The sequence below is a fragment of the Microtus pennsylvanicus genome, chromosome 6 (assembly GCF_037038515.1).
Source record: "Microtus pennsylvanicus isolate mMicPen1 chromosome 6, mMicPen1.hap1, whole genome shotgun sequence".
Lineage (NCBI taxonomy): Eukaryota > Metazoa > Chordata > Mammalia > Rodentia > Cricetidae > Microtus > Microtus pennsylvanicus.
In genome coordinates this window covers 124077410-124095187 of record NC_134584.1, presented here as the reverse complement: position 1 = coordinate 124095187, position 17778 = coordinate 124077410, and the positions used below count along the sequence as shown (strand labels likewise).

The 17778-nt window shown below is 48.9% G+C and overlaps 1 protein-coding gene across 7 annotated transcripts in view; it reads left to right on the top strand.

Annotated features, from left to right (window-relative positions):
• Positions 1–17778, top strand: part of Ttc13 (tetratricopeptide repeat domain 13) — a 53386-nt gene that overhangs the window by 28243 nt on the left and 7365 nt on the right. For all 7 annotated transcript variants that reach the window (XM_075977659.1, XM_075977657.1, XM_075977656.1 and 4 more), the window contains 9 exons: positions 3131–3213; positions 3887–4028; positions 4392–4566; positions 7970–8126; positions 10390–10520; positions 10972–11104; positions 12397–12489; positions 14511–14594; positions 15585–15669. In XM_075977659.1, coding sequence (XP_075833774.1) covers positions 3131–3213; positions 3887–4028; positions 4392–4566; positions 7970–8126; positions 10390–10520; positions 10972–11104; positions 12397–12489; positions 14511–14594; positions 15585–15669 — 1083 coding nt within the window. The remainder of the gene's footprint in view (positions 1–3130; positions 3214–3886; positions 4029–4391; positions 4567–7969; positions 8127–10389; positions 10521–10971; positions 11105–12396; positions 12490–14510; positions 14595–15584; positions 15670–17778) is intronic.

The following is a 17778-nucleotide window of genomic DNA, read 5'->3' as shown; positions in this document are numbered from 1 at the left end:
AGGCCTTGGTGGGCTTTGTGCACCTACTATCTGCGTCCCCTCCGTTCTTCATCTTTTCTCACAGCCTCAGGCCACCATGTTGCTCTCAGAGGCAGCCTCAGGAGAAAAGAGACGTGGAAAAGGCCATGCTACGAATATTTTTTAAAGGAAGGCATATCCCAGCCCGTGCACTCTATTTGTTAGACAACGCTGGGCAGAGGCATAGGGCAGTCTCCTGAAACAGACTTGGAGAGTGAGGCTCGGCTTGGTTCATGCAGATCTCCACATCCTGGCCAGTGCTTTCATTCTCTGGGCATTCAAAGTCCCCCAGGGAATGGGTCCTCCTCCCGCTGTGCTGTGAGTCACCTGCACGGGACAGTGGGAGGAGAAGTAGGGGCTCTTGGTGGTTTATCCATGCTGTCCAAGCAGGTCCAAGGGTTGCACCTAGTCCCTCCAGCACCCTCGTGAGGCGTAGACAGTGAATTACAGAGCTAAGAATGACTCCTGATGTCCACAGGCACAAAGCATCAGACTCAGCCGTGGCCTTGAGCTGACAGTCTTGAAGTGGGTCTGTCTGGTCAGGCCCGGCAATTTAGAAAGTAATTAAGTAGGTGACTTTATTTTGTAAGTACCTTTTATGGAAGGACAGTAAACATTTTAAAATGTCTTACTTATGTACTTTGTTACAGAAAGGGCCTGACTATGTAGCCCAAGCCAGTCTTCAACTGTGGCCCTCGTGGCTCAGCTTCCTAGTAGATGATTTCATGTGGGCCCCACCGTACCCGGGCAGGTGCGCACAGCTTCCCATTGTGGTGGATGGGGCCCTTGCCCATCCATGTAGTCCATGTCATAAGGACATTTTAAGCTCTTCACCTTGAGCTGTCTGGGGAGTAACCAGTGAGGCTGGTGAGGATGGAGTGGAGAGGGTAGCATCTGCCAAGCCCATGGCTCTGAAGCGTCCGTACTTAGAGGTTGCTTCGTCTGAGCTAGTCTCTTGTTCCCAATGGCGTAAAATCTTGATTCTACTGTGTCCCTCTTTGGCAGCTGAGGTAGAGAGCTGAGCAGTGCTTAGACAGGAACCCTGAAACCAAAGACTCTTAAAAGCTGAAGAGACTCAGACTTTGAAGAACTGTGGCGTCCACGCATGCTGTAAGTGGAGCGGGCAGCAGATGCCCACTGGGCATCTCCCCTGGATGTCCACAGACACTGCAGGCTTAACACGCCCCAGCCCCCTCTCCCTACTGTCCTCCCGCACTCCTGTGGTGGCCACTGCTGCCCTTACCTTCCCCCATGCTCTCCAGCCTAGAAACTCCCTGCCCCATCTTCCCCATCTCACTGCCACTGGATTCTGTCTCTGTTTGCCTTCAGAAATGTCCTCAGGGACACTCACCTAGAACTTTCATTATATCCTGCCCAGATGCCCACTGGGGCCTGTTCCCTGCCCTACCCCAACCTGCTGCTCTGCCCTGTCACCGTCCCTTCCCCGAGGCCAGCGCGGGTACCAGCCAGGTGCCGTCCTAGTCCACTCAGACCTGTGTGCACTGTTTGGATTTCCTACCGTTCCTGGCTCTGAGCGGCACACAGCATAGCCCTGTGCTCTCTCCTCATTCTACTGTCCTGTCCCTAGAGCACTTGGCTGTCACTTCCTTCTCTTTACTCCCAGAGCCTCACTCCTCTTTGTTTTAGCCTAACGTTTATGCTAATAACTCCGTTCCGTAATTGGCTTCCTATTCTAACTAGACTAAGTGTTCTAGAGGACAGAGGTAATGACTTGCTCATCTGGTACCCACCCCTCAATTCCTCACTCAGATTCAGGTACATAGTAGGCACTCATATGTGTTTGTTGAGTTGTTTGAGGACTATCATCATAGTCCTAAAGGCTTAGGTCTAGGCCCCTTCAGTAGCCCCATTCAGAGCTGAAGCTCCTTAGCAGCTCATCCTCCCTGCCCTTGCCTTAGGAGCCTGAAACCAACCCTTCTGACCATGCAGCCCCACCCCTCTACCTAGACTCTGGGTACGGAGACAGATGGGTTTTCAAGTCCTACAGTTGGGCTGTTCGCAGACCGTCTTATGCCTGCCAGTCATCAGATATGTAATGAGTGCCTGCCATGTACAAGACATATGACACCAGTCGCTCTCTCTTGACAGCATCTGAGGGACAGCTGTGATGTTGTCTGAAGTCAAGCCTTTCTCCTGAAGTTGCAGGGTTACTTTAGCGCTATTTAGTCCTGTTGGAGAAATGTGAAGTGACTGTATGCTTTTCTAGTATGGGAACAGTAACATCATATCAGAGTGCAGGTGTAGTGGGCACACATCTTTAGGTTGTCTCTTGACCAGAATGGTACCTTTTAGTAGCAGTTTTCACATTAGGATATGGGTATGAGCAAGAGTGCTCTGGATTCCTCTTGGTGGCTGCAGCACCCCAGTCCTCACCCGCACCCCAGCTGCTGTGCCCAGTGCCCCAATCCTCATCTGCATCCCAGCTGCTGTGCCCAGTGCCCCAGTCCTCATCTGCATCCCAGCTGCTGTGCCCAGAGCCCCAGTCCTCATCTGCATCCCACCTGCTGCCCCAGCTGTGCCCAGAGCCCCAGTCCTCATCTGCATCCCACCTGCTGCCCCAGCTGTGCCCAGAGCCCCAGTCCTCATCTGCATCCCACCTGCTGCACCAGCTGTGCCAAGTGCCCTATCCTTGTTCTGTTTTCTTTCACTGTTTCCCTGTAGAACTAAAGACTCCCGACTGCCAGCTTGGGAGCCTTTTTTACTTTTCCTTTGTGCAGTTTATATCTATCTGTCTTGTTGATTGAGTTTAAAGTGCAGCAGGCTGTCATTTTGAATAATCTCACAGAGCTGTTGAGTTTCCTTGGCTCGTTGGGCTGTCACGAATTGAAGAAATGATGTTCTTAGGAGGGTGAAATCGTTACCTCTCCAGCACTACTGAGTTGGACAAGGCAGCAGCTCTGTCACCGTGGGAAGCCTGAGGCTGTTTTTATGGAAATGCATTGTTTTCTTTACTGTTAGAATCACATTTATTGCTTATGTCATTTTTGATCCCATGTAAGATAACTGCCAGAGACAGGTGTGGCATGTATGTAGCCTTCAGTGATGCAGGTGGAGTTAATGCGAATGGCTCATTTTCTGCATATCTCCACAGGAAGCCATCGAGGCCTTCAAGGAAGCTCTGAAACAGAAAGTTGACTTTATCGACGCATATAAAAGCCTAGGACAGGCCTACAGGTGAGTGACAGTGGACTGAAAGGAGACGAAGGCGTTGCCACCCCTGCTGGCACAGCTCTCTGAGGGCCAGCCCCTCAGGGTCACGATAGTCATAGTGGTGTACGGGTATAAATTCCTGGATTAGTGTCGTGCCTGGCACTGGACAGCACTGGGTGATAGACACCATTGCCACTTGCCAGGCTGTGTGGTGGGAAAGTCAGTCCAGCATGGGAAGCTGTGACTAGGCCCTCACCTCTTGGTTCTATACATTGCTTCACTATTAGAATATTCAACCCTAAAAGGCAATCTCACCCTGATCAGAAAGACAGGTGACATGGTTGATGTGGGAACACATGAGCTAGGAGCCTTGAGACTTGACCGTTGAGGTGTGTCACTGTTGGCTGTCCGGGCTTCCTTTGTTTTGCCCATAAAGGAGCCATGTGGCTACAGGGGAAAGGCTCTTAGAGAAATTCCACCCTCATACAGAGGGTGATTTGGTTGGAGATCAGAAAGTTAATTTTTCCTAGAGAAATCCAAAAACGTGAGCACCTGGAATGCTGTGTGTTAGATTCATAAGTGTTGTGAAGACTGCGCAACTGTGTGTGAGGTGTTCAGGTCACGGAGACACACTTCCTTCGGGGCCGCCCAGAACAGACCTGCCGCCCAGAGCTCACCACAGTTGTTCAATCTTTAGAGAGCTGGGCAATTTTGAAGCAGCCACTGAGAGCTTCCAGAAGGCCCTGCTGCTCAACCAGAACCATGTGCAGACCCTGCAGCTCCGAGGGATGATGCTGTACCACCATGGCAGCCTGCAGGAGGCTCTGAAGAACTTCAAGGTGAGCCTCACCGGCAGACAGAGCTGTGGCTGGGATTCTTGCTGGAGGAACCATAAGTACCTGCACATGCCACACAAAAAAAGAGAATCTGGACATGGTGTACTCCTTTAATCCCAGCACTTGGGAGGCAGAGGCAGGCAGCTCTTGGTGAGTTCAAGGCCAGCCTGATCTGCATAGCAAGTTCTAGGCCAGCATAGTTGTCTGGATGAGACCCTGTTGAGAAGAGGGTAGGAGAGAGAGAAGGAGGGAGGGAGCTTTGCTTTGGCCTCTAGACTGCTTTAGAACTTACATGTAGTTTGGCTCAACCTGGAAGGAGAGCCCTAGACCATGATGCACTAATGCAGCCTTTTGTCTTCAATGTAGCGATGCCTTCAGCTGGAACCATACAACGAAGTGTGCCAGTACATGAAGGGGCTCAGCCACGTGGCAATGGGACAGTTTTATGAAGGAATTAAAGCACAAACAAAAGTTATGCTGAACGACCCTCTTCCCGGCCAGAAGGCTAGCCCAGAGTACTTGAGGGTGAAGTATCTCCGAGGTAAGCAGAAAGTGGTGGGAGTTTTCCATTCCATGCCCAGCTGTGGGCATCCTGCCGCTCTGTGAGATGGTGGAGTTGAAGGTGGGCCTCCTGTCTCTAGCTGCTCTTGCTCCTGGAGGTTTCGGGACTGGGGCCTCAATATCTTCTGAGACAGCCCTGATGTTCTTTCCGCCTTACCTACAGGTCTTCTAAACCCACAGAAGGTTAGCCTGAATAAAACCACATTTATAGTTGGACGTGAGGTTCTTTGTAGATAGTACGCCTCGTGCCCTCTCACCTCACTGAAGCAGGAAAGTCCCCTGCATGGGGTTTTCATTGTTGAGAGTTACCTGACATCTATGATCTTCATTCCATCTGTCACAACCCCCTGTATCAGAAAGACCCGGTGTGGTGAGAAAAGGAGCAATTCTTCAATTAGTCACAGCCTTGCTTTTTCTCCATGTCTGTCTTCCAGTATACATATTCCTTCCACAGCAACCCCCCACATCTTCCTGTGTTACATACACTTCTTCATATGTGCATACACACATCTTACGTGTATATACACATCTTGCTATGTACACATACATTTTCCTATATATACACATATAGACACAACTTTATACACACATCTTTCTGTATATACACACAGACATATTCCTATACACACACTAACACACCTTATGTAGACACACACATCATCCTGTGTACACACACCTTTTATGTACACACACATAAGCACACCTTCCTATGTATACACACATTTTTCTGTGTACACACACATCTTCCTATACACTTACACATATTCCTACACACACACAACACACACACCTTCAGATACACTCACATAAGCATCTTTTATATATATCCACATCTTTTTATTCATATATACACACACATCTTCCAGTGTACATAGACACACCTTCATACATATCTTCCTATGTGCGCACATGAATCTTCCTGTATTTGTTTATATATACACACACACACACACACACGCACACACACACCTTCCGGTGTATACATATGTCTTCCAGCACACATGCACATTGTCTTAGGGTTTCTATTACTGTGATAAAACACCATGACCAAAAGCAACTTGTGAGGGAAAGGGTTTATTTGATCACATTTAGATGTTAGAGTCCATCACTGCAAGAAGTCAGGGCAGGAATCTGGAGGCAAGGATTAAAGCAGAAGCCATGGAGGGACACTCCTTATTGGCTTGCTTCTTGCAGCTTGCTCAGCCTGCTTTCTGAAGCACTCAGGACTACCTGCCCAGGGACGATTCCACTCACAGGGGGCAGGGCTCTTCCACATCAATCGCCAGTCAAGAAAATGCCATGCAGACTTGCCTACAGGCTGGTGTTATAGAGACATTTTCTCATTTAAGATTCCCTCTTCCCAGATCTAGGTTTGTGTCAGGTTGACAGAAAACAGCTAGCACATACATACATCTTCCAGCATGCACACACGTGTATCTTCCAGCATGCACAACACGTGCATCTTCCAGCATGCACACACGTGTATCTTCCAGCCTGCACACACGTGTATCTTCCAGCCTGCACACATGTGCATCTTCCAGCCTGCACACACGTGTATCTTCCAGCCTGCACACACGTGCATCTTTCAGCATGCACACACGTGCTCTTCCAGCCTGCACATATGTATCTTTCACATGCACATACATTATTTTCCTATTTATTTAGGAAGTTTTTTTGGTGTCTCATAACCACATATTTTGCCTTTGTTTTCATTAGCCCTTGAGAACATTATTGTAAAATAGAAAAAAGATACAATCCATGTATATAATTTTAAGTTAGTAATAGCCATATTAAAACATAAAAGCATAAGACCTGCAAGATGGTTCAGTGGTTAAAGACAGTTGCCACCAAGCCTGTCGACCTGAGTTCAATCCCCAGGACCCACCTGTTGGAAAGAAAAAATTGAATCCCACAGATTGTCCTCAGACTTGCAGACACATACTATAGCACACACATGCCAACCATCAAATAGGTAAAAATGAAAAAATATTTATTTTTTCATTTTATTTTATTTTTTTGGGTTTTTTCGAGACAGGGTTTCTCTGTGGTTTTGGAGCCTGTCCAGGAACTAGCTCTTGTAGACCAGGCTGGTCTCGAACTCACAGAGATCCGCCTGCCTCTGCCTCCCGAGTGCTGGGATTAAAGGCGTGCGCCACCATCGCCCGGCATGAAAAAATATTTAAAAGAATTGAAAGAACAAGTGGGTGGAGTTAATTTTAATGATTTATTTTATTCAGCATATCTAAAATTTTAATTCAAGATAAAATTAATAGAAAACTATTCATTAGACTTTTTTAAATTAATTTTTTGGTCTTTCTGAGGTAGCATCCTCATCTTGTAGCCCAAGCTGGCTTAGAACTCATGGTGATCCTCCTGTCTCAGCCTTTACATGCATAAGCCACCATTACTGGCCTCTTTAGGGATGCTATGGTTTGGGGATGGGGAGATGGCTCACTGGTTAAGAGGACTCAAGTGTGGATCCCAGCAACCACACGTGGCAACACAGAGCCGCTTGTACTGATCCTGGAGGAGGATCCAACATCTGTTCGCCAAGGGCACCTGCACTCATATGAGTATATCCACATTCAGATACACACGCATGCACGGTACACACACATGCACATATGCATGCACATGCACATACACAGTTTTTAAAATAATCAAAATCTTTTTAAAAATTTACATTCCATGATTTTTACTCTAGGTCTTTAATGTCTGAGATGTATTTTGCAATCATAGGACATTTCAGTTTGAATGCTAATCTTTTATTAGCCATACTTGATTAGAATTTGAACTTCATAGACATTATAGTTGAAGAAAAAATAGAGTGATACATGCATGTTGTCCCAAGCATACTGAAGTTTCTAAAAACTAAATCAAGTATCAACAGCCCAGGGTCCATCTCTTGGTCGGCTTGCCCTTCGCACTCCTCCTGGCTCAGCAGAGCTGGCACGAGATTGGCACCTGATGGGGCTAAGCACACCGTCATGTTCCTTCCTGCACATGGGGCTAATACACCGTCATGTTCCTTCCTGCACATCTCTGTAGAGACTGCAGCTGTCGGCTCCTGGTCCGTCAGAGCTGGCAGAGCTCCAGGCTCAGGCTGGTACTTCCCTTGGAGTTCAGGCTCTGAGACAGAACAGTGAGCTCTTTGGCTCTCTTTGTGGAAAAGTATTTAAGATGTGGTCAAAGAAGACCCCAGCAGACTGACGTAGACCTGATCCTTGTGCTTCAAGTCAGTAGCAGGCTTCTGCAGTCCTGTAGCCGTCTTTCAGAATCCCTACATTAATGGCAGCACTGTTCAAAGCATCCATGTGGTGGCTTGCTCTCACAAGGGCTTCCTCGGCAGTATCTGGGTTTGGCAGCTCCTTTCCTATCTACAGAGTATTCTCGATATCTGCACGCACACCTTGATACCCCCCTGACGGAATATAACATTGACACGGATCTACCGGGCAGCTTCAAGGACCACTGGGCCAAGAACCTGCCTTTTCTCATAGATGGCTACGAAGAGCAGCCAGGCCTGCAGCCTCACATCAAGTAAGTGCTGTGTGGTGTGGCTTTCCGGAACCCAGCTGGGAGCTCCCCTTTGTTTGTAGGGATTGGCTCTTGTGCGTTGGGCGACCTCAGACTCAGGATCCCACTGAGTGCTCAGCCTTCTTCATCAATAGATGACTCTTGCCCATGTTCTATTAATTTCTTTTTGCAGTTTGTATGCCACCAGCTGTTTCTCTTAGTTGATAAGATACCTTGAAACTTTCTTACAGAGGTTGCTTCTCCTTCTAGCCTGACTTTCTGCCCTCATTTTGTGCAACCTTTACCCTTTAGATCCATGGAGGCCTACAGGCAATCTTTAATAAGCATTATTTTTTGCTAGTTGCTGGCAAAACAAATTTTTGCAATTAGAAAGCTTGGCTAGGTGCAGTAGTGCAGTTATAATCCCAGCACTAGTGAGGCAGGGCTGGGAAGCCGGGTTCAGGGCCAGCTGAGGAACACAGGTTAAAGTTACCCTGCTGGGCAGCCGCTGCTGCAGTAGGCAAATGCAGATGTGCTAAAGGCCATCAGCCCAGAACAGGGCAGAGTAGAGAATAGTTCCCAAACATCCAGCAGTGCCTTAGAGTTGAGAAATCGCTGCAGTTTGATATTTCTCTTCTCTTTACAAGGAGGGGGTGAGCTTTCATGGGAGGGAAGCATCCGGATAGTGTGCCCACCCACCCTGCAGTGGAGTGAGGGAAACCTTTTAGGAGTTAATGGGACCCCATGCTGGAGGCATTCTAGGAACTCCGCAGACATAACTGCAAGCTCCTCCTAGGAAGAAAGCTATACCCATTTCCCATGGGCCCCCCTAGTCTCTCAAATAAGACCATGGAAATGAAATCCAAACCTCACGACTCCCCACACCACATGTTTGAGTCAGTGAAGGAGCAGCTGGAAAGCTTGGACCTTAAGGACTTCACACAGCAAAGCTGTGAATACAGACAGAAAATAACTAAATAAAATGAGCTGTCAGCATGAAGAAGAAACAAGAGACTCTGATGAGTCAGATGGGTTTTTAAAATGAAAGGCAAGTTTTAGGGTTAGAAGATACTGTCACTGAAGTAAAGACTTCAATAATGGTCTAAGCAGGAAGACAGGTGACTGCGAGGAAAAGCTCAGCTGGAAGGAAGTGACAAGCAGAGTAGGGTTCAGAGGACATGAGAGGGAGGGGACACGGAGGGCCTGGAGGAGCCCGCACGCCTGAAATGTAAGGAAAACAGGGAAGCAGCAGTGTTTGAAAGAACTGTGGCCGAGAATTTTCTAAAGTTAATTAAGCACATAAGTCTACAGTTGGCTTTGTTGTTGTTGTTGTTTCTTTGTTTTCTTCAGACAAGGTTTCTCTGTGTAGCCCTGGCTGTCTTGGAACTAGCTCTGAAGACCAGAGTTCCTCCTGCTTCTGTCTACTGAGTGCAGGGAGTAAAGGCATGCACCACCACTGCCCGGTGCTTGCTTTTTTTTTTTTTTTTTTCAAGGCAGGGTTTCTCCATAGCTTTGGGTTCCTGCCCTGGAACTAGCTCTTGTAGACCAAGCTGGCCTCAAACTCACAGAGATCCGCCTGCCTCTGCCTCCCGAGTGCTGGGATTAAAGGCATGCGCCACAACCGCCCTGCTGCCCGGTGCATTTTTTAAATCATCAAAAGAAATCAGGGCAGGAACCTGGAGGCAGGAGCTGATACAGAGGCCGTGGAGGGTGCTGCTTACTGACTTGCTCCCTTGGCTTGTTTAGCCTGCTTTCTTACAGAACCCAGCACCACCAGCCCAGGGGTGACCTCACCCAAGTGTCTGGGCCCTCCCCCATAACTCACCAAATAAGAAAATATTCTACAGGCTTGCCTGCAGTCCAGTCTTATGGAGGCGTTTTCTTAACTGAGACTTCCTCCTCTCAGATGACTTTAGCTTGTGTCACATTGACATAAACTACCCAGCACAGGGGAAAGAAAAGGAAATTGGGCTGAAGTCAGTTCACATCTTTGATAACTGCAATAAATGTCAGTGGAACAAGTATCAGTTCAAAGTCATTGCTGGGCCAGGTTTGACCACTTGTTGGAAAAGGCACCGCCTTCTGTGTATCCAGAAAAGTCATGGAGCAGATGCCGAGAAGAGGGCCTTGGACCCCACCTACGCCCCTTACGGGCGTACCACCTTACATGGGGTCGTAGCATGGAAAGACTGCATGTGACGGGCTGTGTGTGTCTTGGCTGAGCTCCAGTAGGGGAATGGTGCAGGCATCTGCTGCATCCTTATCGCACTCCTGGTGCTTCTTGCAGGGACGTGCTGCATCAGAACTTCGAGGGCTACAAGCCTGAAGTCCAGGAGCTGATCTGTGTAGCTGACCGCCTGGGCTCACTGATGCAGTATGAAACACCTGGTTTCCTGCCCAACAAGCGGATACACAGAGGTATTCTCTAGATGCTGGGCTCTGGGCTCTGGAGGCCGCTGCTGCTCCAGCTGGGCTCTGGGCTCTGGAGGCCGCTGCTGCTCCAGCTGGGCTCTGGGATCTGGCTGCCATGTAGATTTGGAGCCTGGCTCTCCAGCCATTACTGAGAGTCAGGTTCCTGATCCAGGGCAGTTGTCGCCTTCCTACAGTAGGGAGGAGGAACTTCAGGCTCTCCTGTTTCTGTAGGAAGCAATGTGGGCCAACAGCCCACCTTCATTTGAGTAGGACACCAGAAGCTCAGTCTTGCTGTTTCATAAGACTTCTGGTTCTTTGTGTGATCACCAGGGCTTGAGAGAAAAGATGAGGACTGGCCCCTTGGAAAGGGTTCTGGTGAACTGTCTTAATATTTACTTCCCTTACTGGCCCCTTGGAAAGGGTTCTGGTGAACTGTCTTAATATTTACTTCCCTTAGCCATGGGCTTGGCAGCACTGGAAGTCATGCAGGCTGTACATCGTACCTGGACCAATTCGAAGGTTCGCATGAATGGAAAGACAAGGTTGATGCAGTGGAGGGACATGTTCGACATTGCCGTGAAGTGGAGAAGGTAACTAGTGGGCGAGTGAAAAGCAGCAAAGAGTGCTCCCGTCAGACCATAGAGTGCTCCCATCAGACCATAGAGTGCTCCCGTCAGACCATAGAGTGCTCCCGTCAGACCATAGAGTGCTCCCGTCAGACCATAGAGTGCTCCCGTCAGACCATAGAGTGCTCCCGTCTGACCAAAGAGTGCTCCCGTCTGACCAAAGAGTGCTCCCGTCTGACCAAAGAGTGCTCCCGTCTGACCAAAGAGTGCTCCCATCAGACCATAGAGTGCTCCCGTCAGACCATAGAGTGCTCCCATCAGACCATAGAGTGCTCCTGTCAGACCATAGAGTGCTCCCGTCAGACCATAGAGTGCTCCCATCAGACCATAGAGTGCTCCTGTCAGACCATAGAGTGCTCCCGTCAGACCATAGAGTGCTCCCGTCAGACCGTAGAGTGCTCCTGTCAGACCATGTGTCTTTTCTCACCGAGAGGTTTGAATCCACACTTTGCTGACAAAATTGGGCCCTATAAGTTAAAGTAGCGCGTTCTTTTCTCCTAAAGTTTGTCAGAAATCACTTTACCTTCATTCTCTGAACATACTCAGCTCATGTTCATGAAACAGGAGTGCGGATTGTATGAGCACAGTGTTTCAGATGGGGTCTGGAGTATCCTTCCTCGCCTGTGCCTGTCCCCTACGTTCCAGGCGGCCTCTGGATTTCTAGCACTCCTGTACATGCCCAGTATATTAGCTCCTTCTCTCATTGTGAGAAGACCCCAGCCAGAAAGCAACGTAAGAGAGAAAGGGACTGGGCAGTAGTGGTGCACGCCTTTAGTCTCAGCACTCGGGAGGCAGAGGCAGGTGGATCTCTGTGAGTTTGAGGCCAGCCCGGTTCTTGGGGGAGAGAGAGAGAGGGAGAGGGAGGGTTTGTCTAGGCTCAACGCTTCCATCATGGTGGGAGGCGTGGCAGCAGGTGGCTCACTTTCTCCGTGCTGAGTGTGGGTCCCTGCCCATGGAATGGTACCAGTTGGACGTCGGGCAGGTCTTCCCCCATCAGTTAATCTCTCTGGAGTCTAGTATGTTTCCTAAGATGATACAACGCACATCAAGTTGACAGTTTAGACCAGCCATTACAGCTCATCAGCCTTTGCTGGCTTCTCTGGTGTGGCCAGACTGCATCAGAGTGTGCTGGTCTGTGTACTCTTTTTAGAAGTTGGAGCCAGTAAGGGCTCCTTCCTCACTTTTGCAGAGAGCCATCTTTGGTTTCTACTGGAAGCGGTGGGTAAGGTGTCAGCCTCATGAGCTCTGTTTCACAGGATCGCTGATCCAGACCAGCCTGTACTGTGGCTGGATCAGATGCCAGCACGAAGTCTCAGCAGAGGTTTCAACAACCATATCAACCTAATCAGGTGGGAACCTTTCGCGCCTCGTTCCTGTTGGTGTAGGAGTGCAGCAATATGAGATGTGCCTTGATGGCCTTGATAGGGAACACACCATGGTAGCTCTGCACCCACGAGTTTCATGGATCCCTTTCTGCTGTTCCAGCTGCAGACAAGCAATGCATGCCATGCACCTCCACATGTAGAAGATTGCTGAAGGGTGGATTCACAAATTAGGGACTGGGGTGTCAATTTTCAAAATGTCATGACAGCTTAGGAAGTGATTAGATGGAGAATTCAGTATTTGCCATAGTATCCTCATGGGTCTGGTGTGTCTGGGGACCCCCGGCTCCACCCTGAGCGCTAAGGGTCACCATAGTATCCTCATGGATCTGGTGTGTCTGGGGACCCCCGGCTTCACCCTGAGCACTAAGGGTCACCATACTATCCTCATGGGTCTGCTGTGTCCGGGGATCCCCCAGCTCCACCCTGAGCGCTAAGGGTCAGTCGCTGTGGTTGCTCCCTTGTGACAGTCTCTCTATTGTCCTGAGCCCTGCAGTTAGGTACCTGGGTGAATAGTTGCCTTTCCTTCCTTTATGGGCTTAGCTACCCTGAAAACAGGCATGAACACATACTGAATAGACCCACTTCAGGGATGCTCTTGGTTTGCCTGCCGTTTAGTAAGCATGACTTTAGATAAAATTGGCACTTTTAATACTGTATCATTTCTAAAATACTTCTAACTCCAGAAACCTGAATCAAGAAAACGTTACTCTGCGTAACATTTGACATTTAGGTTTAGTGTAAATGTCTTTATTATACTTATCTTTTTAATTTCTAGAAGTCATCTTTCCCCCTTGTAATTGCCTCCTCTCTATTTCTCACAGAATGATTTGTGATTCTCTTAACTAGATTTAGGTGAATTGTAACTGAGGCCACCATGTCTTCCTGTATTCTTGCTGGGTGGTGCCTGAGTCACAGGCCCCGTGTCAGGATTTGATGGACACAGAAAAGGACTCCCAGTGTAGCCAGTAGCCATGCCAGAACTGTCCCAAGAGAGAGAATGGGGTCGTACACCAACCCACTGATGAGCTCAGCATGGCAGGAAGCTGTGACCCATCTGATATAGCTGCCCACGATAGCCATCTATTGTAGCTGTGCCTTCCAGGGAGTCTCGGGGATGGAGGTTGGAACGTGGTGAGCCGTTCATGGGTGGTGAGCAGAGAAACAACAAGGACAGATGTGTACATGTGGAGGGCCATGGTGGCAGCAGTGACTGAAAAGATTTGTGAGGGAGCAGCAGACTGGGAACAAAGGAAAGGGTTTGAGGTCTGAGAACGAGCATAAGAGGTGCAGACCCATGCGACCCCTGCAGGGCTGGAGGGGAACTGCAGGTGCTTTGCGGCGCTGTAGGGAATTCTGTGGCTCAGCAGTGCCTGGTAAAGCAGCTTCAGAGGAATTCCTTCAGCCTCTAGCTTAGGCCATGGCCTGTCAGCCTGGGAGTAACAAGTGAGATAGTGGGGGGTTGGAGACTGAAGCGCTCTAGTGGGGAGAGAAGTCCTACTTGAGCCGGAACGTTGGCATGCGGTGCTATGAGCATCAGGATGGTGTTCCTGGAGCAGCGGGACTCAGACTCGGCTGTTGCTAGACATGGACACCTTCTAGAACATGTAAAGGAAGGAAAAAATGGGGCGGGAATGCGAGGACTGTGGTGTTTACAGTGAGGGAAGGAAGACTGCTGAAGAGGAGGAGAGGCAGACGTGCAGACCGCCATACAGAGAGCCAGAGATGGCGTGTCCACCTAACGTAGTTGCCGTCAGCTCTGAACTCCATTTAAGCTGAGGGTTTTCATTCCCCAGTGAAGGAACTAAGTCCTGGACCCTTTCTTCCAGGACAGGCTCCAGGAGCCCAGGCTTCCTGCTCAGACGGGGCTAGCTTTCTTATACTCTGCCACACTGGTCTCAGCTCCTTGTTTTCAGAATTAACTGATATTTACATGCCTTTGTAAAATGATGTTTAATTTTATCATTTTAATTTTTTTTACCTCACAGGGGTCAGGTGATTAATATGAGATACCTGGAATATTTTGAGAAAATACTTCATTTTATTAAAGATAGAATTCTTGTTTACCACGGGTAAGCCTTTGATCCCCCTTCGTTGTAAAAGATTGATTCCATACGTCTTTTGTATGCATATTTGTGAAATTTGAAAGCTGAGCCCCTGGCAGATAAACAGTCTAGCTCAGAAGTTTAAAGCTTCCGTCACCTGCCTGCATCTGTGTGATGGCTTCGGAGGCTTTTAGCCTGACACTCAGCACTGTGTTAGTCCCAGCTGCCTGCCAAGCCTCTGTCTGTTGGGGAACTTCAGTTCTGAGTGGTGAAATCACCAGCCTGGTCTGAGGACAACGTGGAACCCAGCAGGGTGCTTTGATCTGAGCCACACATACTTTCCACTGCAGACTTGGAACAGGACAGTCAGGGTTTTGCTAAGAAACCTGTGCCTGTACACGGGGTGAATGTGAAGGCTGCCGGCCACGCCGACCGTGCTGCTTTCTCTGATGTCTATTTTCATCTGCAGCCTCACACCTGCACACGTATGTGGGGTGAATGTGAAGGCTGCCGGCCACGCCGACCGTGCTGCTTTTCCTCTGATCTGTTCTCATCTCTAGCTCTGCACCTGTTAGCTAGGATTGACTTACCTTGCTGCTGCCCAGTTTGGATACTGTTTATGTCTGGCAGTAGGTTTCGAGATCTCTGAGTGCTCAGGACCCTTCCATTAAATGGTATTTACACAGTGACATTCACACAAAGCTCCCACGTGCTCCAGATCATCTGAACATCCCATGACACCAACACTCAGCCAGTGCTGTGTTGCTTAGGGGGATGCCAAGCAGGAGGAAGGTCTGGACACTTCTGACAGTTTTCTCAGATGTATCATTGATCTGCGTGGACGATCCTGTCAGTGAGGAGCCCCAGGCTGTTTAGGCCTACAGCGCTGAGCTGCTGTAGCACCGAGCTATTGGTCCTTAGGAACAGTTGTTTAAAATTTAAATGAGATCCACTTGTCGTATTTTTACACTAATCTCCATTGCCTCCTCCCTTCTGCTCTCCCCCTCTCTCTTCAAGAGCAAATAATCCAAAGGGCTTGTTGGAAGTCAGAGAAGCTCTGGAAAAGGTACATAAAGTGGAAGACCTTCTTCCAATTATGAAGGTAAGTTTATCATCCGAGTCCCAGATGGGACTGGAACAATGACCTAGCATTTAAGAGCACTGGCTTTTTTTGTCCAGGACCTGGGTTCAATTCCCAACACTCATGTGGTGACTCAAACTGTCTTATTAGTTCAGTTCCGGGGGATCTGACTCCCTCTTCTGACCCAGGCACCAGGCATTATAGATACATAGACATACATGGAGATGAAACATACTTACACATAAATAAACTAAAAGAAAATATCTCAGGAGGAATTGGATGAGAGAAGACAAGCAACGTAGAGAGAAAGCAAAGCACATATTTTAATGTTGTGCTGTTTAGAAATTTATGAAGGATGTCATCCGAAATCCCAACATAAACAGTAACCAAAATCAAGTACAGTGCTGAACCAGACTCAGCCAGAACAGATTTTTGAGGAAGCAGTTGGCTCAGGAAACAAAAAGGGCTTGAGAATAGATGCACTGAAACTGGACTTGTGGCCTCAATGCAGGGCTCCATGGTTGCCCTTCCACACGTGGGAGCCCAGGACCACTGCAGTTAGTTAGACTGATTCCTGAAAGAAGAGAGCCGTCGAGGAACCCCATTTCCCCCAGCTTCCTTGGAGAGTGTTCATGGTCCCATAGGACAGGTGGTCAGCAGCTGTAGAAGAGGAGGAGGTGCCCAATGCAGGGGTGGAGGGGTCCTGTTGCCCTGCCAAGTGTCTGCAGGGAGAGCCTGCAGCATAGCAGGGGCTGCTCAGAGAGCCCTAAGCAGAATTGTCTGGATTGCAGAACCGAGACTGAGCTGTGGTCTTGAAAGTGGGCAATTCCTGTGTGCACCTCCAGCTTCCTTTGGTCCCAGAGGTGACTCCCTGGGAATTATGGTAGAGCACACTGGGCCTGCCCTTGATCCCTAACGCTGGGCCAGCAGCCACAGCATGAATTTTATGTCTGCCTTAATTTGAAATAGACTCTGAAAGAGTGAAAATGAGATGCTGGGAAAGATGCCAGTCCCACTGAAAGCTCACAAAAGAGAGAGAGAGACAGAGACAGAGAGAGACAGAGAGAGACAGAGACAGAGAGAAGTGAAGAGAGAGGGCAAGCTAAAGAGGAAATTCTTAGCTGTGACAAGTGGAAGAAGGATCTCAGCTGGCTTTTGAAGTCCACCTGCCTTGTACTAACCTTCGGTATCATGGCAGTTACTCCCATGACTGAGGGTGGCAGGACACGCCGTAGAGAAGAACCAGAAGCTGCCGTGGGTTAGCTTCCTAGCTGCTTTCCTGTGCAGATGTCAGGTGGAAGACAAAATCTGCTTGTACAGATAGTGGAAAAGAAAGCAGAGTGTACTGAGGGAAGCCCCATAACGCTTCGCCAGACGGTGGCAGCATTGCCCGTGTTGTGTTGTCTGTAGGAGCCTGTCCTTTGGGTAGGAGCATTTTCAGTCAGATTGTGGATGTGTTGGTTGGTCTGTATGCGTTTAAAGTGTCCAGGAAATATGTAGCTTGCCGCTTGCTCTGAAGACTATGGAGTACCCTGGCAGACTTAGAGAAAAGGACGCCTGCTCCAGCACGTGGCCCATTAGCTAGGCCGGCCTCACCCTCCACTCTGCCTCTTCCTGGCCCAGGGGTCTGGCCAGGCTTGTTTGTTTTCGTCAGTATGCGTTCCCACCTGGTCTTGTTTGTGGCATACAGTAAGTACCTGTACTTGTCTTCTGAGAGCCATTCTCTGAAAGAAAGGTGCTTCCTGCCTCAGTTCAGCTGGCAGCCCTGGTAGCCTGCTCTGTCCAGCTGCACCATGCCCTGAGCCTCCAGCCAGCATTCCTATAGCCTGGTGTTGGAGAAGCCCTCCCACCCGAGCCCAGAAAAGACCGTTGTCATTGGCTGTCTTACTCCAGGGCCATTCATCCTAGAAAAGCATGGACAGCACCAAGTAGCCAAAGTAGGAAGTCGTGTTTTTAAAGTAAAGGCAGAACCTGTTTACTGCCACTTTGGAATGTCACAAGTTTTAACACAAAGCTGGCATCTGAAGCTGGCATCCAGGGTGTTCCTAGGAGACACCAGCTCCTAGGCCAACTCTGAGGAACTCCTAATAGCCATGGTCTGCAGAGTTGGAGTATGCAGATAAAACACCC